The sequence below is a fragment of the Cololabis saira genome, chromosome 19 (genome assembly GCF_033807715.1).
Source record: "Cololabis saira isolate AMF1-May2022 chromosome 19, fColSai1.1, whole genome shotgun sequence".
Classification (NCBI taxonomy): Eukaryota; Metazoa; Chordata; class Actinopteri; order Beloniformes; family Belonidae; genus Cololabis; species Cololabis saira.
The window spans coordinates 5,651,134-5,674,408 of NC_084605.1; the positions used below are offsets into that span (position 1 = coordinate 5,651,134).

Sequence of the window (23,275 nt, forward strand, 5' to 3'; positions counted from 1 at the left end):
TTATTATTATTATTATTAGGGCCCGAGCACTTGCAGTGCGAAGGCCCTATTGTAATTGCAGGAATTATTCTTTTTCTTCTTCTTCTTCTTCTTCTTATTGTTCTGACAAAAGGAAGGCCTTTTTGCCCCCCTAAACATGCCCAAAAAGTCACCAAATTTTGCATGCAAGTCAGGCCTGGCGAAAAATTTGATATTTAATGGTTTGCATTAATGGGCGTGGCAAAATGGCTCAACAGCGCCCCCTTGAAAACTTTGTGCCTCAAGCCCCACAATACGGTTTGTCGTACATGCACGAAAATCGGTACACACCTGTATCATGGCGCAACTTAAAGAAAAGTCTCTGGGCGTCATGTCGAGAAACCGAACAGGAAGTCGGCCATTTTGAATTAATCGTGTCATTTTGGCGAAATTTATGCCTTCCTTCGGCAGTTAATACGGCCCGAACCGTAACGTGCACCCAGGTGTGTTATACATCAAAATGTGCGTCTCCATCCTCCGACACCACGCATTACTTTTCTCTTTCAAAAGCGTTACCGTGGCGACGCTAGACGCCAAAAAGCGCGCCCCCCCTTCATCTGATTGGTTCAGACAGAAAAAACGTTGCGCCTCAAGCCCCATAATACGGTTTGACGTACATGAACGAAAATCGCTACACATCTGTATCATGTCGCAACTTAAAGAAAAGTCTCTTGGCGCCATGGCCGAAACCGAACAGGAAGTCGGCCATTTTGAACATTCTGAATTAATCGCGTTATTTTGGAGCAATATATGCCATTCCTTTGAGAATTAATACGGCCCGAACCGTATCGTGAACCCAGATGTGTTATACATCAAAATGTGCGTCTCCATCCTGCGACTACACGCATTACTTTTCTCTTTCAAAAGTGTTACCGTGGCGACGCTGGATGCCAAAAACCGCGCCCCCCCTTCATCTGATTGGTCCATATTTGATAGTTCCCCAAAAGTCACCAAATTTTGCATGCAAGCCAGGCCTGGCGATAAATTTGATATTTCATGGTTTGTATGAATGGGCGTGGCAAAATGGCTCAACAGCGCCCCCCGGAAAACTTTGTGCCTCAAGCCCCACAATACGGTTTGACTTACATGAACGAAAATCGGTACACGCCTGTATCATGTCGCAACTTAAAGAAAAGTCTCTTGGCGTCATGGCCAAAACCAAACAGGAAGTCAGCCATTTTGAATTAATTGTGTTATTTTGGAGCAATTTATGCCATTCCTTCGGCAATTAATACGGCCCGAACCGTAACGTGCACCCAGGTGTGTTATACCTCAAAATGTGCGTCTCCATCTTGCGACTACGTGCATTACTTTTCTCTTTCAAAAGCGTTACCGTGGCGACGCTAGACGCCAAAAAGCGCGCCTCCCTTCATCTGATTGGTCCATATTTGATAGTTATCCAAAAGTCACCAAATCTTGCATGCAAGCCAGGCCTGGCGATAAATTTGATATTTCATGGTTTGCATTAATGGGCGTGGCCTAACGGCTCAACAGCGCCCCCTAGAATACTTTTCTCTGCCATTACTTTTGAATGGTTTGACATAAAGCGTCGTGAGTGGTGTCATGAGACTCTGTATTGAATCCTTGACCATAATTGGTGAAAATTAGCCCCGCCTCTTCTTCTGATTGGTTGTCCCGATTTTCTGCTATGACTTTTGAATGGTTTGACATAGAGAGTCGTGGGTGGTGTCATCAGATTCTGTATGGAGTCCTTGACCTTCATTGGCCTGAATTAGCCCCGCCCCTTCTTCTGATTGGTTGTCCCTTTTTTCTGCTATAACTTTTGAATGGTTTGACATAGAGAGTCGTGGGTGGTGTCATTTCATGCTTATGGGGGACGGTGGCCGTGAGTGCGAGGGCCCGTTCATCGCTGCTTGCAGCTTTAATTATTATTATTATTATTATTATATTTTATCATTATTATTATTATATTTTATTATTATTATTATTATTATTATTATTATTATTATTATTATTATTATTATTATTATTATTATCATCATTACCATTATTATTATTATTATTATTATTATTATCATTATTATTATTATTATTATTATTATTATTATTATTATTATTATTATTATTATATTTTATTATTATTATTATTATTATTATTATTATTATTATTTTATTATTATTATTATTTTATTATTATTATGTGTTCGTTACAACCCTGTCAGCTCTGGGTATGCGTGTGTTTCCAGGCTCTGGATCTGATTGGTTTGAAGCCCACAGAGACTCAACGGCAGGTTCTCTGGTCCAGACTCCGAGCTGATCCGGCCGGGACGGTGGCCGTCACAGGTACTGTAGGGCCTCAGCTGCATATCAGAGTTAAACACGTGTTAAACTAAATCCTGCACTGGCCAGTTCTTGTGCTGACTCTGCTTTATCTTCTGTGGGAGTTTTCTATGGAGGCATTTATCCTCCAGGACCCTGCAGAAGTTTAAACCTTTCTTCACACGAATCCTCCAACACCTATTTGTCAAAAGTTTTACTATTAATGGAGTCCGTTTATTGTATTTGATGTAACTTGCTTTATTTGTATTTTTGGACCAAGTTCATCCAAAAGGAATGTCTTTATGAGGAAGGAGTTTCTGTAAGAGGCTATTCTGACTACTCATACAGTACAAAGTGCTTTACAGAGTGCACTTTACTGTGGAAAAATGTGTGAAATGGGCCCTTAGGTACTGTAGGCTGTCTTCTACAGATTTACATTCGAGGTTTGCAGGACGACACAGCCGATGGCTTTCTGCCCAGACAATCCACAACAGACTGCACACAGCCGATTTCCAGTCTCGTAGGGAGACCCACCATGACTGCACTTCATCGTTAAAAAACCTGTTTGCACTGGTGTCGGAGCACGTGCACCGGAACCTGAACATGTGGAGTAACATGATGTTCAATGAGGAGTTCAGATTGCTAACAGCTGGATCGTAGGGTCAAAGTGAGGAGAAGATGTTGGGAATGTCGTCCTGATTGCTGCACTGACCAGCATGAGGGGAGGATGGATAGATATGTTTTATTGTCCCCAGGGGGAGATTTGTTTGCAGCAAAAACACACATGGCAATTTGACAAACAGAATAAAAAACAGGGACACAGGGACAGGGATGGTATTGCCCAGCCAGCTGGGGTGCTATTTCCTAGCAATATTTAAAAGTTTAATGGCTTGGGGCCCGATTTACTAAGATCCTAAATAAAGAGTACTAAATTGCGTGTGCACTGAAAAAGTTTGCGCCTGCTGTTGTTGTGTGTTTTGCGGGTGATCAACTAAGATTGCGTGCGCAATTGATAACAGGTGCAAACCTCAGTATTTAAATGAGGTGTTGCGTGTCTTACGGTTTGCGAGCGCAAACTTTGCGCCATGGAGAGTCTGGATGGAAAGCAGGATATAGTTGCAAGCGCAAAATGAAATTTGACGCGGTGGAGTTACAAATATTAGTGGAAGAGGCAAATAAACACATTCATGAACATTCATACAGCAAAGACATTTAAACATTACCAAAAGAAACGCAATATCGGAGAAAATCTGCGATAGAATAAATGCAGTTATAAGACAAAAAGAACGGCAGATGAGGTTAAAACAGCGTCGGCGGCAGAACAGATCTAATTGGGGGGCACATAATAACCAGCGACGTAAATGCTTAATATGAGTTTGCCATCAACGATCACAGCAAACCAGTTTCAATTACACAACATACTGCAAAATCTCTTTTTAATACACACACACACAAGTGTATTGTGCACCCAAACTGCAAAAAAACAAAAAACAACAACGTACAGGCCACGTCTCTCCCTCCCTCGCCCTCTCCATCTCTCTCTCATACAACCCATAGGCTACACATAAAAATGTGAACGGTGAATCTCCAATATTAATTTGACGAAATTAGACAGACCCAAACATTCCACATTTGCGTAATAATAAACGCCAAGGCTGGCGCCAGTGAAGGACAGAGTAATTTTGATAAGTTATTTCCGCGTAGATAAGGGTGAGTTTGATGCTCCTTAATAAGTTTTGTCCGCGGATCAACATCAACCCAGCTCCCCCAACCCCTTGCTCCCTGATTGGCTGATTTATGGTTCCGCGTCACACCAACGCAGAACCGACGGCGTAGGGTACGCGGCGACGCACACCGCACCGCGTCCCTACGCCGTCGGCTACGCCGTCGATTTAACGCAGAAGCATAATTCAGGCGAAGCTGCAGTCTCTGCGCTGATCCTGACACACCGGGTCGGAGCGGATTTGGTCATGATGTTTAACCTGTGTTTTGTGATTAATAAGCACGGGTTTTAATCAAATGTAATTTACGAAGGATGATTTCACGTTCAATAAGATAAGTAATCAATAAAATACTAATTTTGGCACAAAGGCTTGGCCTGCTTGTGGGCGAGTGGAGGGGGGCACAATAAGAGAAGGTGGCAAGATATAAGGCGAAGAACTAAAGAAAAAGTGGCCTTTAATAAAACTTGTGCAACCATTTTTAAAATAGCATGCAGCAGAATAAAGACTCTCTCTCTGCGTATTCTTTGATTTTGGATGTCGCCTCCTTGTCACAATAACAGCAGCAGCAGATTAGCACCTTCCTTTCGAACGTATTAAATACAGACGCAATCACAATACGCGCAATTACTTTCAGGCTTGGTAAATCTCATTGCGTGTGGTAAATGGAGCAATTTGCATTTTCCCCTCCCAGTATTTAGCGCCTTCTGGTGGGTACGCCCCATATTGATTATTCATCAGGGCAAAAGTACTAACTGAATTGCGTGTGCTATTTTGCGCATTTGAGAGACACAGTCGTCTTTGCACGCTGTTAGTAGATCAGCTGGCACAGCTGGTTTGCTGGGTGCGGTCAAGTTTGCACACGTTTTAACACACGCAAACCTTTGGTAAATCAGGCCCTTGGTGTATAAAGTATCTGTTTTTTGTGAACAAGGGGGGACAATAACTTTGTTGGGCCTTAGTGCAAAGGCAGTCAGACCAATTGTGCCATTTCAGTTTGTGATTAAGCACAACCCCAAGGTACTTGTATTCGGTCTCAGACTGGATCTCCTCTCCGTTGATAAAAGTGGGCTGAAATTAATTTTGCTTCCTGAAATCAATGGTCATTTTCTTTGTCTTTAACCCTTGTACTGTCTTTGGGTCAAAATGACCTAATTCTCCTCCCTTCTTCCCTTCCTTCCTTCCTTCCTTCCTTCCTTCCTTCCTTCCTTCCTTCCTTCCTTCCTTCCTTCCTTCCTTCCTTCCTTCCTTCCTTCCTTCCTTCTTTCCTTCCTTCCTTCCTTCCTTCCTTCCTTCCTTCCTTCCTTCTTTTCTCCTTTCCTTCCTTCTTTCTTTCCTTCCTTCCTTCCTTCCTTCCTTCCTTCCTTCCTTCCTTCCTTCCTTCCTTCCTTCCTTCCTTCCTTCCTTCCTTCCTTCCTTCCTTCCTTCCTTCCTTCCTTCTTTTCTCCTTTCCTTCCTTCTTTCTTTCCTTCCTTCCTTCCTTCCTTCCTTCCTTCCTTCCTTCCTTCTTCCCTTCCTCTTTTCTCCCTCCCTTCCTTCCTTCCTTCCTTCCTTCCTTCCTTTCTTCCTTCTTTTCTTCCTTCTTTTCTCCTTTCCTTCCTTCTTTCTTTCCTTCCTTCCATCCTTCCTTTCTTCCTTCTTTTTTCCCTTCCTTCCTTCTTCCCTTCCTCTTTTCTTCCTTCCTTCCTTCCTTCTTTCCTTCCTTCCTTCCTTCCTTCCTTCCTTCCTTCCTTCCTTCCTTCTTCCCTTCCTCTTTTCTCCCTCCCTTCCTTCCTTCCTTCCTTCCTTCCTTCCTTCCTTCCTTCCTTCCTTCCTTCCTTCCTTCCTTCCTTCCTTCCTTCCTTCCTTCTTTCCTTCCTTCCTTCCTTCCTTCCTTCCTTCCTTCCTTCCTTCATTCCTTCTTCCCTTCCTCTTTTCTTCCTTCCTTCCTTCCTTCTTTCCTTCCTTCCTTCCTTCCTTCCTTCCTTCCTTCTTCCCTTCCTCTTTTCTCCCTCCCTTCCTTCCTTCCTTCCTTCCTTCCTTCCTTCCTTCCTTCCTTCCTTCCTTCCTTCCTTCCTTCCTTCCTTCCTTTCTTCCTTCTTTTCTCCTTTCCTTTCTTCTTTCTTTCTTTCCTTCCTTCCTTCCTTCCTTCCTTCCTTCCTTCCTTCCTTCCTTCCTTCCTTCCTTCCTTCTTTCCTCCCTTCTTCTCTTCCTCCTTCCTTGACCCAAAGACAGCACAAGGGTTAAGGTGTTGAGGACAAGGTTTCTCACACCATTTAAGGAAATGGTCATGAACTGGCCCACGCTCACTAATGCAGTATCATCCGCGTATTTAATAAAGTGTCTGTTGGAGAAAGTGCTTGTGCAGGAGTTTGTGTACAGAATAAATAACAGTGGGGATAAAACACAACCCTGAGGGGAGCCTGTAGAAGTGGTGATTTATCTGCTGCTGCTGTGGCTGTGTGTGGTTCTTCCACACGCTACTGAGGCTCCTGTTTGTTGATTGGGTCCATTTTTAAGTATCCAACATGTGTTCTTTCTTCAAACCACCAAACACCAGACAAGTGGTGAAATGTGTTGTTTGGCATTGGCAGAGAGGATTTAGCAGATTTCTCATGTGTGCAACCCACGTACTCGGCTCTGCTGCTGTTTCTACAGATGCATGTTCCATTTCAAAGGGAAATAAACAGGCTTTCCAACGGTATAAGATGTGTTGCCAGGAAGCATCGTTACAACAAAGAAATTAAACACTAATGTCCTCGTCTTCATGCCAGGTTTACCTGGTTTTCAGGTTTTGCCAAATTATGTATTAACCATGAATATATTCAGTACTCGAGTTGTAAAAATAAATCAGGGGGGATGGTGGATTTCATCATATGGGGACAGATAATTTGGGCTGATTACAAATAATATATTACAAATAATAGCAGTGACCAAAACACCTGCAGAAATACTGCAGGAATGACATAGCAGCAGTTAAATGCAGCCTTCTGTAAGCTTTAAATATCCACTGGGCTTACATCAAATACATCAAAACACAACAATAAAAAACACTTTTCTGAACTTATCAATATGACTCTGTCCTTCACAGGATAAATAACATGGATCACTGCAAAAACTCACAATCTCAACAAGAATATTTGTCTTATTTCTAGTTAAAATGTCTCATTTTAGTAAAAAAAATATAATTACACTTAAAACAAGACTCATCACTGGAAAAAACAACAATTTTCACCTGTTTCAAGTAGATTTTCACTTAAAATAAGTAGAAAAATCTGCCAGTGGAACAAGATTTTTTTGCTTGTAATAAGAAGATAAATCTTGTTCCACTGGCAGATTTTTCTACTTATTTCAAGTGAAAATTTACTTGAAACAGGTGAAAATTGTCAAATAAGTTATTTTTCTGGTGTTGTTTTTCTGGTGATGACTCTAAATGTTGAAATAACAGTAAAACCACATTCATTGATGAAATGACATAAGGGATTTTATTTCAGGGGGGATGCCATCCCCCTCAACTCCAGTACTGAATATATATGCAACTGGGGTAAAAAAAACAATAGAGGAGCTGCAGGTCTGCCTCCCGACCCTAGTGGTCAATAGAGGAACTGCATGTTTCTTTTGTTAACAGCCTTGTGTCTGACTGAGAAGCTGAATTTAGCCCCTGATTTCATGACAGGTGCAGCTTCAGTTGGCCTCATCTTTCAACTCTCATATCTGCTGAGCTGAAAATGATGGACTGTGATATCCACCATCTTCATGTGTGTGTTTCCAGACGTGGAGGCTCTGATCCAGGAGCTGTTCAAGTCTCAGCTGGAGGAGCTGGGGGGATCCCAGCCGGGGTCCCGATTCACAGCCGATGACCTGTCCAGCCTGTTGGAGTCGCCCGCCAATCTGCAGGTACAAACCCCAACAGACCAGATCCTGGACCAGAAAAGCCTACATGGTAAACTGGAAACTACGTACCGGCAGCAGAGCTGAACTTTCCTGTTTCTGTAGCCGTCACTTTCAGACTCAGACGACCTGGAGGAGATGGAGAGGCTGAGGAAGGAGCACATCGAGGCTCTGAGGGAGATCAAGAGACTGCAGGTGAGGCCGCCTGTTCCCATGTTTCATTCTTCCATGACAACGTTTACATGCAGTCAAAATTCAGGTTAAGGTCAATATTCCGGTTACTGAAACATTGGGAATAATCTGTTTCCATGCGTGAGCAAACAGGGTTATCCCTGTTTACATGGTAATTAATCATTGGGGATATCTGGATCAAACCAGCGACGCACGGAGAACGTCATGACGCAATTCCCGTAATTTCCGCTTCTTCTTCCTACCCAAATCCAAAACAACAACAATTAAAGCTGCAAGCAGTGATGAACGGGCCCTCGCACCCTTGTGCACGTTCAGGCTGCAGTGGAAGCTTGTATGACTTGCATGTAGATTCTTCAGGCCTGGACATTTAGCGGATGAAACCACCCACGACTCTTTATGTCAAACCATTCAAAAGTTATAGCAGAAAGTAGGAACTATCAAATATGGACCAATCAGATGAAGGGGGGGCGCTTTTTGGCGTCTATCGTAGCCACGGTAATGCTTTTGACTGAGAAAAGAAATGCCCATCGTCGCAGGAGGGAGACGCACATTTTGATGTATAACACACCTGGGTGTACGTTACGGTTCGGGCCGTATTAACTGCCGAGGAATGGCATAAATTGCGCCAAAATTACACGATTAATTGAAAATGGCCGACTTCCTGTTCGGTTTCGGCCATGGCGCCAAGAGACATTTCTTTAAGTTGTGACATGATACAGGTGTGTACCGATTTTCGTGCATGTACGTCAAACCGTATTGTGGGGCTTGAGGCACAAAGTTTTCAAGGGGGCGCTGTTGAGCCATTTTGCCACGCCCATTAATGCAAACCATTATTTTTTTTATTTTTTTTATTTTTTTTTAATGCAAACCATTAAATATCAAATTTTTCGCCAGGCCTGGCTTGCGTGCAAAATTTGGTGACTTTTGGGGCATGTTTAGGGGGCAAAAAGGCCCTCCTTTCGTCAGAAGAAAAACAAGGATAACAAAAGACCAAGATTCCTTGCGAAAAGAACATGCATGTTCCTTTTGATGGAGATATCCCATTAGGCTATACATAACCAAATATTCGGGTTAGAAAAGGAGTAACCCAGGGGTCATATTCAGGTTTTTAAAAACCGGAATATGAGCAAATTCCGGTTATTCAAAGGGGTTATTGGTGTTTACATGGCCATGCGCAACCGGGTTATTGCTAATATTCCGCTTAGAAAAGGGTTATTGACTGCATGGAAACGTAGACCATGTTTCCATGTTGTTGTAGGTGTAACCTACTTCCTGTTATCCAGGTATATTTCCTGTTCAGGTGTTGATTTTTCTCGTCGGCTTTTCCTGCCTGATGAATTGTGGTGTTTGCAGGAGCAGCTGCTCGAGTCGCAGAAAGTTCATCATAAGATGGAGGAGGAGCTCAGCAAAGTTCAACAGGTGAGTCACACCTGTTGGAATCAGAGTCGCCAGAATGATCTGGTTTTGGTCCCCAGAAACCAAATCAATCAAATGTATGAGTGAAAAAGGCTTAATTACAAACCCAGGTCAGTTTTTCTTTGAGAGCGAGACGGGAAACAGAAAAACTCAGTGGTAAAAGTGAGAGGTTTGTAGTTTCCTGATGATGTGAAAGTATGTCTTCTGGAGGTGAAATGTGAGTCTAAAGACGTCAGCAGGAGTTACAGCGTTGCATCAACGTGACATAAACTCTGTAAACGTCTCTGAAACCCAGATTCATCACACTAACGCAGCTCTGGGTCCAGATTCCTGAGTCTGTACTTGGGTTTGCAGTCCAGGCCACTCATGCTTTCCCTGTTGACCTGAATCCCTCCTCTTCTTCCTCCCCTTCACCCCAGGAAGTGAAAGTCATGGCAGAGGAGAGTCGGGGTCTGAGGACTCAGATCCAGCTGGCCGAGGAGGCCCAGAAACAGGCCAGGGGGATGGAAATGGACTACGAAGAGGTGATCCACCTGCTGGAGGCTGAGATTGCAGAGCTGAAGACCGGGAGGGTGGAGCCGCCGGGGCAGAAGGTGAACCACACGACCTCTAGTCAGACGACTTTACTTTGACTGAATACAAACAGGATGAACCAAAGATATTGTTTACTTATCGGTCTCATTTAATTTGTTAATAAACATCCATTTTAAAGCTTTGACCTGCAACAAAGTGCCACTTACTGTGAGTTGAAGGGACCCAGATTCTGGAGACTAAAGTATCAGGAGAACCACAGAAAGTCATTTTATTTTAATAAAAAAAAAAAAAAATTAAAAAAACAACAAAACCCAAAAAGCACTTCAAAAACTCAAGGGGAAAGAAAAAACTGCTCAAGCCGACTAGGTGATGGCAGCAGGTGACGATAAGGATGATCCGGTCTAATGAATATCTGAGACGCAAATATGGACAGAGGATCTCCTCTTTGTTAACAAGTGTGTGAGAAGATAATTTCAATATTCAAACTTAGGAAAGGATTTGCGTAGTTCTACAGAGCAGAATATCATTAAACCATTCCAGGAATCTGGAGGAGCATCCGTGTGTAAAGGACACGGCTCTCATATCAGTTTCGTCTAGAGGGGACATCTCTAGACTTAAAGTAATCCGGGATGGACCATCACCCCGGAAACATGGATTCTACTAACTGAAGAGTACCACAAGGCTCTGTATGAGGATCCCTGCTCCTTGAATTCAACATGCTCCCGCTCGGCCCCATCTGGTGTTAATACAAATATTAGTTTATATGCAGATGACAACATCTTTTCTGGAAGAAACGGTCTCTGTGTTCTCCAGACCAAAGGTAAGATGAATCACCCAGTCTGTTACCAGTGTGGAAGAATAATATAAAATCCAGTTCAGAAGTCCGCTGTGGTGTAGTTTGCTTTATTCAGTAAGCCGGCGGTGAGCAGACCGACCAGATCGGGTCTGAGTTGGTGTGCCGACCACGAATGGTTGAAATCATGACTCTTTAAGTTCAAAGCACAAAAGGCAAGAATCAACAAGCCAAAGGTGAAAGACAAAAAGCAATTAAAGGGTATTTACAGTCAGATGTGATCTGTGGCCAAATGCCGTCCTCGGGCATTCGGCATGAATATCATCCAGTTGGAAACTACCCCATAGGGTGTTCTCGTTTTTCAAGTCTGTGGCCAAATGAGTTGGTATTAACATATCAGTCAGTCAGGAACTTTGTCATATGGCATTCCCGTGGTTCAAGTCTGTTCAAAGGTGTCGGCCCTGCAGGGGGTAGGAAGCTGGAGTTTCACGTCAGCCACGGGCTCACAATGCCTCATCACCAGGAACCATGTCCGAATCCAGACTCCTTGGTGGTGTGGGGTTGTATCATTGTCAGAAGCTCATTTCCACTGCTGTGATGGGAGCATTAGGAAAGAAAAGTGCAGCACCATCTGCTGCCCTTAAGACCACATCTGTTCCAGGAGCTTAGCAGAAACTTTTTTTTTTTTTTTTAAAACCCCATTCTTTTTATTAAAACAAACTAGATCTTGGATATATTCCAAAGATGTGGTTGAGGAAGAAAAGGAAAAAGCAATGGTCTGATGCTGCAGTCCTGATCTGTCCAGAGAAACCAAAAATGGGACAATGACAACCATGTTGACAGGAAGAAGGGGGATAAAATACCATCTGAATGTATCTCTCCTCAATGACAGAACAACTTTAGTCACCTGGCGGTTTTTAAAACTAGCAGGTTAGGGGTTAAAAATCCAGAAAATAGGTGGTCAGAAATACAGAACCGAATCTCATTATTTCATTTTTGAACACCAGGACGAGCCGGACGAGCTGAAGAAGAGGGTGGTGGTCCTGGAGTGTCAGCTTCGGAAGAGCGAAACAGCCAAAACCGGTTTTGAGATGTCAACAGCAAAGCTGCTGAGTTTTGTGGAGGTAAACGCTAAAACCTTTATTCGTTAACTCCCTTAGCAGCAGTTATCCTGAGGGTTGCTTAGCAACAGCAATACATTTAATTAATTCAAAATGTTCATCAAAATAGTGACGGATTCCATTGATTTGTTTCTGCAGAATGTCGAAGAGTTCCTCCTGGAAAACCAGGGCCCCCCCAAGAGCTACAGGTACGTGTGTACACGTGTGTGTGTGTGTGTGTGTGTGTGTGTGTGTGTGTGTGTGTGTGTGTGTGTGTGTGTGTGTGTGTGTGTGTGTGTGTGTGTGTGTGTGTGTGTGTGTGTGTGTGTGTGTGTGTGTGTGTGTGTGTGTGTGTGTGTGTGCATGTGTGTGTGTGTGTGTGTGTGCGTGCAGCAGGTGGCGCGTTATGAAACTCCTCACCTGTGAGGTCATAGCAAGCTCTTCATCATCCAATTATCTAATCAGAGATAAAAGGCTTTCATTTCTACTCATCCTCTACGCTTTACTTTCTGTTTCCAGTTTTCTCCTTTTTTAAAGTCTTTTCTCACATCCGTTCGTCTTTCCTGAAGCTTCAGAGATGTTATCTGTTCTTTGTCTTTGTGATGTTATGACAGCTCTTTGTCCTGCTCCTCTTCCTCAGTGATGGTTTTTCTGACCTGATCATCTTTATCTCCTCCCCAGCCAGTCTTTCATAACCACGGCGACCCCCTGGTCCAGCTGGTTTTTGCCCGTTGCAGCTATATAACAATAATTTCGTTGACATGGCATGAAAACAGCCCACATTCAGATGAGGAGCTGCATAGCAGATCATGCATCACAGCTGAGGAAGAATAAAGGAGGAGATGTTTGTTCTTGAAAGATGCATTCTTACGTTCTTGCACTGATGTCACTGTGGGAGAAAGACACTGTTGTACGGAGTTGGAGCTTCTGGTGCTAAAATGCAGATCATTCCATTTCAGTCGTGACCAAAGTGCTAAGTACACTCTTCCAGTTCAAGTCAGCTTCATTCATGTACCACCAAATTATGTCAAACGTCATTGCAACGTAACAGCAGAACAAAACAGTGCCGGGCCGGGAGCAGGGGCAAATGACCGGGCCCTGTAAACCCAAATAGTAAAGCTCATGGTAACATAATTTTACAACAGCGGGGCTTGCAAGCTTCAGCACCCTGGAGAGCGATTATGTCACCATGGAAAGCGACTTTGTTACCATGGAGATCGACTTTGTTACCATGGAGATCGACTATGTTACCATGGAGAGCGACTTTGTCACCATGGAGAGCGACATTGTCACCATGGAAAGCGACTTTATTACCATGGAGATCGACTTTCTCACCATGGAGAGCGATTATGTCACCATGGATAGTGACTTTGTTACCATGGAGAGCGACTTTGTTACCATGGAGATCGACTTTGTTACCATGGAGATCAACTTTGTCACCATGGAGAGCGACTTTGTTACCATGGAGAGCGACTATGTTACCATGGAGAGCGACTTTGTCACTATGGAGAGCGACTTTGTCACCATGGAGAGTGACTTTGTTACCATGGAGATCGACTTTGTTACCATGGAGAGCGACTTTGTTACCATGGAGATCGACTTTGTAACCATGGAGAGCGACTTTGTTACCATGGAGAGCGACTTTGTTACCATGGAGAGCGATTATGTCACCATGGAAAGTGAATTTGTCACCATGGAGAGCAACTTTGTTACCATGGAGATCGACTTTGTCACCATGGAAAGCGACTTTGTTACCATGGAGATCGACTTTGTCACCATGGAGAGTGACTTTGTTACCATGGAGAGCGACTTTGTCACTATGGAGAGCGACTTTGTTACCATGGAGATCGACATTGTCACTATGGAGAGCGACTTTGTTACCATGGAGAGCGACTTTGTTACCATTGAGATCGATTTTGTCACCATGGAGAGCGACTTTGTTACCATGGAGATCAACTTTGTCACTATGGAGAGCGACTTTGTTACCATGGAGAGCGACTTTGTTACCATTGAGATCGATTTTGTCACCATGGAGAGCGACTTTGTTACCATGGAGATCGATTTTGTCACCATGGAGAGCGACTTTGTCACCATGGAGAGCGACTTTGTCACCATGGAGAGCGATTATGTCACCATGGAGAGTGACTTTGTCACCATGGAGAGCGACTTTGTCACCATAGAGAGCGATTATGTCACCATGGAGAGCGACTTTGTCACCATGGATAGCGACTTTGTTACCATGGAGATCGATTTTGTTACCATGGAGAGTGACTTTGTTACCATGGAGAGCGACTTTGTTACCATGGAGATCGACTTTGTTACCATGGAGATCGACTTTGTCACCATGGAGAGCGACTTTGTTACCATGGAGAGCGACTATGTTACCATGGAGAGCGACTTTGTCACTATGGAGAGCGACTTTGTCACCATGGAGAGCGATTTTGTTACCATGGAGAGCGACTTTGTCACCATGGAGAGCGACATTGTCACCATGGAAAGCGACTTTATTACCATGGAGATCGACTTTGTCACCATGGAGAGCGATTATGTCACCATGGAGAGTGACTTTGTTACCATGGAGAGCGACTTTGTTACCATGGAGATCGACTTTGTTACCATGGAGATCGACTTTGTCACCATGGAGAGCGACTTTGTTACCATGGAGAGCGACTATGTTACCATGGAGAGCGACTTTGTTACCATGGAGAGCGACTTTGTTACCATGGAGATCGACTTTGTTACCATGGAGATCGACTTTGTTACCATGGAGATCGACTTTGTCACCATGGAGAGCGACTTTGTTACCATGGAGAGCGACTATGTTACCATGGAGAGCGAATTTGTTACCATGGAGAGCGATTATGTCACCATGGAAAGTGAATTTGTCACCATGGAGAGCGACTTTGTTACCATGGAGATCGACTTTGTCACCATGGAAAGCGACTTTGTTACCATGGAGATCGACTTTGTTACCATGGAGATCGACTTTGTCACTATGGAGAGCGACTTTGTTACCATGGAGAGCGACTTTGTTACCATTGAGATCGATTTTGTCACCATGGAGAGTGACTTTGTTACCATGGAGATCAACTTTGTCACCATGGAGAGTGACTTTGTTACCATGGAGAGCGACTTTGTCACTATGGAGAGCGACTTTGTTACCATGGAGATCGACTTTGTCACTATGGAGAGCGACTTTGTTACCATGGAGAGCGACTTTGTTACCATTGAGATCGATTTTGTCACCATGGAGAGCGACTTTGTTACCATGGAGATCGACTTTGTCACTATGGAGAGCGACTTTGTTACCATGGAGAGCGACTTTGTTACCATTGAGATCGATTTTGTCACCATGGAGAGCGACTTTGTTACCATGGAGATCGATTTTGTCACCATGGAGAGCGACTTTGTCACCATGGAGATCGACTTTGTCACCATGGATAGCGACTTTGTTACCATGGAGATCAACTTTGTCACCATGGAGAGTGACTTTGTTACCATGGAGAGCGACTTTGTCACTATGGAGAGCGACTTTGTTACCATTGAGATCGATTTTGTCACCATGGAGAGCGACTTTGTTACCATGGAGATCGACTTTGTCACTATGGAGATCGACTTTGTCACCATGGAGAGTGACTTTGTCACCATGGAGAGCGACTTTGTCACCATAGAGAGCGATTATGTCACCATGGAGAGCGACTTTGTCACCATGGAGAGCGACTTTGTCACCATGGAGAGCGACTTTGTCACTATGGAGAGCGACTTTGTCACCATGGAGAGCCACTTTGTCACCATGGAGAGCGACTTTGCCCCCATGGAGAGCGACTTTGTCCCCATGGAGAGCGACTTTGTTACCATGGAGAGCGATTATGTCACCATGGAGAGCGACTATCTGACCAATCAGATATGAAGTATAACAAACCGAGAGAACATTAAAAACATGAGGTTACATGGTCACTAATAAAACAACACAAAGTCAAAAGCAGTTCAGCACCACGGATGGCGACGGCATCATTTTGACACCTGCTTTAACTGTCTCAGCTCAGTTTCTGCATCAGCAGCTATAAGGTTTAGTAAAAGTGGCACAGCGGCCCACATGTTCACCAACATGAAGTACTACAGGCCGACTCAGTCAGAAACATCCCAGAGGAGGTTTTCATCACGGCGGTCTGCAGCGGGACCAGACCTGCTGCTGCTTCCATTTCCAGTGTCCAGTGCCGGTGAGGAGGGGGCTGCTGGTCAGGCAGCAGGTCTGCTGCTCCCTGGAGCAGCTAGAGACTGCTGACTCCCTTTTTATTGGGCCTGAATCGCTGGATATTTCTGATGGTGGTGATGAGGTTCAGAACCGGCAAGCAGAGCAGCTAAAACATCTGCAGCCCATGACAACATAGCCCAGTGGAAGAACGTATAAGGTGTCATGGCTTATCAGGGTCCACCAGGGTCTGGGCCCACCAGGGTCTGACTGCTCTTCTTTCTGTTCACAGCTCCGGAGACATGAGAGTGGGCTGTCCGGCCTCCCACGTGACCTCCCCCCACTACAGGAAGAGTCCGTGGACGGCAGCGACCCTTGCTCAGGAAGCAAAGGAGCTGACACAGACCATCAGATCAGTCCTGGAGGTGGAGTGTAAGTGATGACAGCCACCCGCACCTCCTCCTCATGCTCCTGCATGTGCCTCCCACTGGGTGAAGCTGAAACTCCTCCCCCTTACAGTGTTGACCTTCTAGAGGAGAAGGAAGTAGGTGAAGCTCGCGGTATCTTTGAGCCCTTCCTGCTTCTCCCGTTGGCTCCTGGTGTCACCTCCTGCTGGTCCCCTGGTCTCCTCACCTCCCGCTGGGTCCTGGTCTTACCTCCGGCCAACAACTGGGCTCCTCGTCTCCCGCAAACACACTTGTGTTGTCTCCTGCATGAAACTGCATTGTTTCCGTGAAGCAGCTCATCGGTTGCTGCCATCTTCTGGAGTGGCGTTTGGTGCATGGACCTGCCATTGGGGGTCATGACTCAGAACTGCTCAGACCTCCGAGGATCAGTGTTTTCAGGACCAAACCATTGGTCTTGTTAATTATATGATTCATGAAACCAGAAACTGGATGTCCATCAGCTTCAATTATATCTCAGATTATGTGTGTCTAGGATAACTTTTCTGGAAATATCCCAACGAACCAACGAACTGTCATTTCACATTTTTCAAACATTTAAACTGTTTTTGTCAGTTTTTTTTTTAATGGTAACATTTGTGCAAGTATGGCCATGTGTAAAAGTAAGTACGCCCTTCATAGGAAAGAACAGTCAGCAAATTTACCCCAAAATCAGACCAATGTTCAGAGAAACACTATTTTTGTGGAAATGTCCTCTCAAATTGTAGAGGGTTTAATGAATAAGGTCCATTGATTGGACCATGAACATCTCTGCATACCAGAGTATTTATGTCCATCTGTCTGGCAGCTGAGGAAGGGCTGAACACATCAGGAAACCTGTCTCGACCTGCCATGACCAGAAGGTTTTATCATGTTTTTATGCAAAAACTTCTCTCTGCACCCTATTCCCTGTCTCTAATATAGTCTTCTGGAGTTACACAATCGTATAAAACCAGGATTAAAAGAGAGTGTACCAGTTTTCGCACACAATTGTGTGTTTGCTTTATTCCAGCGTTTATTTTCAGCAGAGCTCAAGAAAAGTAAAGAAATTAAGAGTGAAAGGTGCCTAAATGGTCTTTTGATCAACTGACTGATGAACGGAGTTCCAGGAACATTTTTCTGGTCCTCCAACGTGGACTCTTAACAAGAAACTCAGTAGAGACCGGTAGAAATCCTCCGTGTGATTCGTTTTCATGTTTCATCATCTGGTTCATGTCTCTCCACTTCCTGTCCTACTGTGTTTAGCTTTGTGTCCGTGGCTGAAATCAATCAGCCCATCATGCATAGGTTTAAGTAGTTCTCACAACATGTTACAGCTAAAAATACCGTAAACTACACAGTGACATACCGGAATAAAAATAAGTGACTCTCACACTCGTGTTTGTGCAGTAGATTAGTCAACGAAACAAAGCATCATGGGAGGAAGACTCCGGACTCCCCAGCAAAGAGATGAAGGCGGATGGATCAGCGAGGACTCGGTTCTGTTCTTCTGACTGGTCGTGCATCATTTCCACTGTCTGGCCCTGATGTCCAGCAGATGTTGTACCGCTCTGTAAACTGCTTGGTTGAGACTGAAACCATCAAATAAAAGTTTGGCTTTTGAGCTTCAGCTGTTCCTCTTCTATCAAACTTCACCTGTACACCACTTTTCATACAAGTTGTGTAACAGAAAGTAGTTTAGTTTAGTTTATTTATTTAGCAATATAAGACAAATATGAACAAAAAATGAAAAACAATGAAATAACATGCAAGGAAAGGAAGAAGCCTGGTGGCTCCTTTCCATATATGAATAAAAAACAAAACAAAGCTACACAAGGGAGAGTAAAAAAACAAAAAAACAAAAAAAACACAAGAAAATGTAACTCAGATCAAATAATGAACATTACAAAGATGAAACAATAAGAAAGTTCTTTAAATGTTTTTTTGAATATTGGCAAGGATGGTGATGATTTAAGAGATTTATTGAGTGAGTTCCACAAGTGGAGAAAGATTGATGTTTCCATGTTCTACAAAACGGTAAATTAAAATAATCTTTGTGCCTTGTGGCATAAGAATGAATATCGGAATTAACACAAAAGAAATTATGAAAAGAAGAAGGAAGATCTTGTATATAATTTTTAAATTTGAACATAAATAAACATGTTTTAAAAATGTTAATTTTATTGACGGATAATAATGAATAATTAATGAAAAGGGGAGCAGATGGCTCATATCTGTTTGCATGTGATATCATTCTGAGAAACCTGTTTTGAATAATCAATAATTTATTAATATATGTTGAATGTGTCGAAGCCCAAACAATGTTGCCGTAATTAAGATGAGGGAAGATTAAACTATAATAGAGAGTTTACAGTACTTTACAGATTTAATAAGGAAGAATGGTTAGAATAGTTAGATAGATACAAAGTAGATAGATAGATAGATAGATAGATAGATAGATAGATAGATAGATAGATAGATAGATAGATAGATAGATAGATAGATAGATAGATAGATAGATAGATAGATAGATAGATAGATAGATAGATAGATAGTTAGATAGTTAGGTAGATCGGTCATTTTGTGGTCATGTTGGATGCTCCAGTCTGGTTTCCATCCCGATCGTAGTACTGAAACAGCCCTCATCAATGACCTCCTCACGGCTCCCGGTTCTGGTTCTGGTTCTGGTTCTGGTTCTGGTTCTGGTTCTGGTTCCGGCCTCCGACACCCCCACTCTCGCACTCATCCAGCTGAAATCCTTCATCTCACAGCTCCCTCCCCGTCACTACAGGTGTGCCCCAGGGCTCTGTCTCGGGGACCCTCCTCTTCATAATATACCTCCAACCACTTGGCAATATATCCCGTAAATATGGTACCCAGTTCCACTGTTTCGCTGATGACACCCAGCTCTATCTTTCCAGTAAACCTAACTCCACTCCCCCACCCTCCTCCCTCTCCCACCGCCTCACTAAAATCAAATCCTGGGGCCGGATTCACAAAACATTCAAGAAAAAAAATCTTCTTAAGTGTCATTTTTTTCTTAAGTTCAGTCTTAAGAGAAGAAGAAGTCATATTCTCCAAAAAAGTATTTTCTCAACTTTCTTCTTAAGTTTCTTCTTAAGAAAAAACTTAAGAATAAATGGTATTCTTGAAATAAAAGTTCTCTAATTTGTTCTTTTTTGTACTTTTTTCTTAACTTTTAGACAACCTTGACCTGTCTTAAAATGTCTTCTGTGAAAAGATAAGCCTGAATGAAATTAATAATATATATAATTTTGTATACCAAGTACGTAGAGGTGCACTAAATAAAAACCCAAACATATGTAGTTTAATAAAATAAAATGAAATTATAATATATTCATTTTAATACATTTATTAAAATTGTGACAGCTCTGATGTACAGGCGTACTGAATCGTTAATTTAGTATGCAGTATACAGTACATACTTTGCAGTATGTAGCATGTAGTACTTAGTATGCCATTTCGGATACAGCCATATTTTAAGAAGTTCTTAAGTAGGAAAAATAAGAAATTCATAAGAAATGACAGTTCTTAAGACGGTTCTTAAGAAAATATTGAGGAATTGCACTTAAGAACTTTCTTATGAACTTCTTAATTTTAGATCTTAAGACATTTCTTAAGATCGTTCTTAAGAACATATTGGTGAATCTGGCCCCTGGTTCATTTTAAACTTCCTCAAACTTAACGGTAATAAAACTGTACTCCTCCTCAGGAGGACCAAAGCTTCACCGTCGACATCTCCACAGTCCCCTACCCCAACTGAACTCCAACTGGATCAGAAATCATCACCAGAACCACCTCTTTTCTCTGCATCACCCCGTTCTGCAGCAGCAGCTTCCCTGGATCCCCGTTAAATTCAGAATCACCTTCACAATCTCCTCCATACTTCAAAATACTTCCCATATAAAAATGGATGTTCATTAACAAGCTAAAGCTGAAAAAATTTTTAAATAAATACACTTTTATTTCTCTAACCAAAAGAAATAAAGTTGACGGAACTCTAGAATGAGTTTGTTTTTGCTTGAATTTTCTATTCATCTGCTGACGCTGTCATCAGGTGATTGTGAGCAGGTAGGGGTCATTTTCAAGGCGATGATGAGGATTAGTCACCGCTGACCCACTTTCTCTCAGAAAGGTCGCCACAACAACGCCGTCGCCAGGAGACGTGAGGAGAGTGAGGCTGATGGAAGTGGACGCCTGTCTCCGGCCGCCTGGCTCCAGGATCCCGGCGTGGTTTACACTTCTCTTTAAGGTCAGGTGAAAAGGGGAGGAATCCGATCATCTTGATTCCTCATGAATAGATCTGCCCATCTGGTCCGGCCTGGAGTCCAGCCCCAGTCTGGTTTCATTATGATCCAAACAGGACTTGGTCCACGTAGCTCCTCCGTGGACACATCTCTAAAAGACAGGTTGTGTCCTCCTCAGACCCATGATGCTTTGCTGCATCCAGATTAATTCTTATTTGAAAATGTCTCCGTCTCCCAGTCTTGCTATTGCCTTTGGTCTTAATAACACCACCCCTACCCCCTTCCGCTTTTGGTTATGCGGTTACTTCCTCTAGCCCAGCAAAGAGATGGTGCTACATTTGAACTGAAGCCCGGTTCCAAAACTTCCAAAACCAGCCCTGGAACCGGTTTGGTGCAAAAGGGGTTGTGGACTGTGAACACTGAAGGGTGAAACTAGCGTTAACGTCCTTAAAGGCGCATGTTCAGCTTCTTTTTTTTTAAACGTTCGTAACTGATTCAACTAAACAAAGATTTTCTGACGCGGACGTTGACACCGTCTCCAGAAGTATTGTTGATATCAGGACCATCCGGTGTCAGACAGAAAAACTGTAAGTCTTTATTATCGTGTTGTCCTAAAAACTCTCTAAAAAGCTCCAGCTGATCCAGAATGCAGCAGTTCTGAGGAGAACCAGCAGTTATAAAACCCAGAATAGAAGTTATGTCCCGTCGGACCCACCTTGACGGTAGAACACAAGTCCAAGGAAAAGCTGACGGAACTTCTTTGTGAGGTCTGTCTCCATCTGGTGGCGTCAGAGCGACACTGCAGCTCAGAAACAGGCTCCCGTGAGAAGAAGGGGGAAAAATATATATTTATTTATGGGACTGAAAAAACATAATATTAGACGAACAAAATAATGAAGAGGAAGGTTGATTAAAATGTAAGAAAATATATTTAAAAAAGGAAAAAAAAAGATTAAAAGGAAGCAATGCTATGACCCGGGACCAGAGCCGTCTGGGAGATTTGCGAGGCCCTGTGCGAAATGGCCGGGGGGGGAAAACATTTTTGGTTTTTCCGGGTTGGATCGGGTGTCTATATGCGCAATTTTAACTCTCCAATTAGCAAAATACTGGATACCTTCCCCTGCCTCATCATCATCTGACTTGCCTCGACGTGGGGCCCCACGACTGCTTGAGACCCGGTCGGATCGGTGATTTTTGTAACAAATTTATCAAACAAGCCTTTCAGAGAGGCATTAAACTCTTCCATTTTCTTTAGTTTTTTTTCATCCCCTGATGGAAATTTCCTGAATCTGTCTCGTTCTCTCGACATTGTGTGACAGTTTGTTCCAACTCCACCCGTCTGGATCAGAGCACCTTGTGTCTGCGCTTGGTCTGATCAGTTGTATTGAACAACAGACACACATTGCACATATATTTATTGATACGCACAGACTAGTACACATTTAGGTCTGTAATCAAGACTGTTGATATTTATAAAGGAAAACATTTTGAAAAAAAAAAAAAAAAAAAATTGAAAAAAAAAAAAAAAAACGGCCCATAGCGCGAGGCCCCGTGCGGTCGCACGGTTCGCACACCCCTTGCGGCGGACCGACCGCCATGACCCGGGGCCGCCGTGACCCGGGACCAGGGACCCAGGACTGCTGTGCACGGCCATCAGCTCACGCTCGATCATAACCAAACTACGTGGTTTCCGTGACGACCATGGCCAGTACCTGCTGCAGGTAGTCGTGCCTCACACTCATGGCGACTCTCATCCTTCCTTTCATCCTCATCACCTCCAGCACTGTAGAGCAGTCCTGGTGTTCAGGCTTCTGTTAAATGATCTGCTGATGCTTTTTTTTTTGTCTCCATGCGACTCGATTATTTTTTTTCATGATCAAATGAATAAACGTTGTAGTCCAGCGTCAGCCAAGAACTATTATTATTTTGATGTTATGATGGTTATCATGATCGGTGTAATAAGAAAAGTCTAAAAGACCATGATGTGTTGACAGATCAGAGAAACGACTGGTAAAGAAGCAAGTGTGATGTCATCAAGTCGTGTAAGTAGCTCAGGGGCGAAAATCCCATTTCATAGTTGGGGGGGGGACAATAAACAGTCAAATTTTAGAGAATAATTCCATGGGGGGGGACAAGAAATAAAAGTCGTAGCCTGCCTTTTATACAGCATCTTTTACCGCAATTTGACCCAAATCCACAAAATCCTTATATGTAATTTAGGATACTATCAAACATGTAAAAACAACAGTAGGGGAGGGGAGCTACTTTACTAGCTTCAGAGCTCGCTAAAGAGGCGGCTAGTTCGCGGCTAGCTAACTCGCTCGCGGCTAGCTCGCTTGCGGTTATCTAGCCGCCTCTTTAGCGAGCTCTGGAGCTAGTAAAGTAGCTCCTATCCTCTCCGTCTGTGACCATAACTATTTATAGCGTTTAAGTTAGCTTAACAGCACTCGTAATTGAGCAGGCTTTTTG

General features: G+C 43.3%; 1 protein-coding gene across 1 annotated transcript in view; it reads left to right on the plus strand.

Moving 5' to 3' along the window:
* stxbp4 (syntaxin binding protein 4) overlaps nt 1-18,136 on the plus strand; it is an 82,909-nt gene extending 64,773 nt beyond the window's left edge. The window contains exons 14-22 of the mRNA XM_061707953.1: nt 2,226-2,322; nt 7,771-7,895; nt 7,995-8,084; nt 9,435-9,500; nt 9,917-10,090; nt 11,832-11,948; nt 12,084-12,133; nt 16,409-16,548; nt 16,636-18,136. Of these exons, the coding sequence (XP_061563937.1) occupies nt 2,226-2,322; nt 7,771-7,895; nt 7,995-8,084; nt 9,435-9,500; nt 9,917-10,090; nt 11,832-11,948; nt 12,084-12,133; nt 16,409-16,548; nt 16,636-16,649 (873 nt within the window). The 3' untranslated portion in view covers nt 16,650-18,136. The remainder of the gene's footprint in view (nt 1-2,225; nt 2,323-7,770; nt 7,896-7,994; nt 8,085-9,434; nt 9,501-9,916; nt 10,091-11,831; nt 11,949-12,083; nt 12,134-16,408; nt 16,549-16,635) is intronic.
* The last annotated feature ends 5,139 nt before the right edge of the window (nt 18,137-23,275 follow it).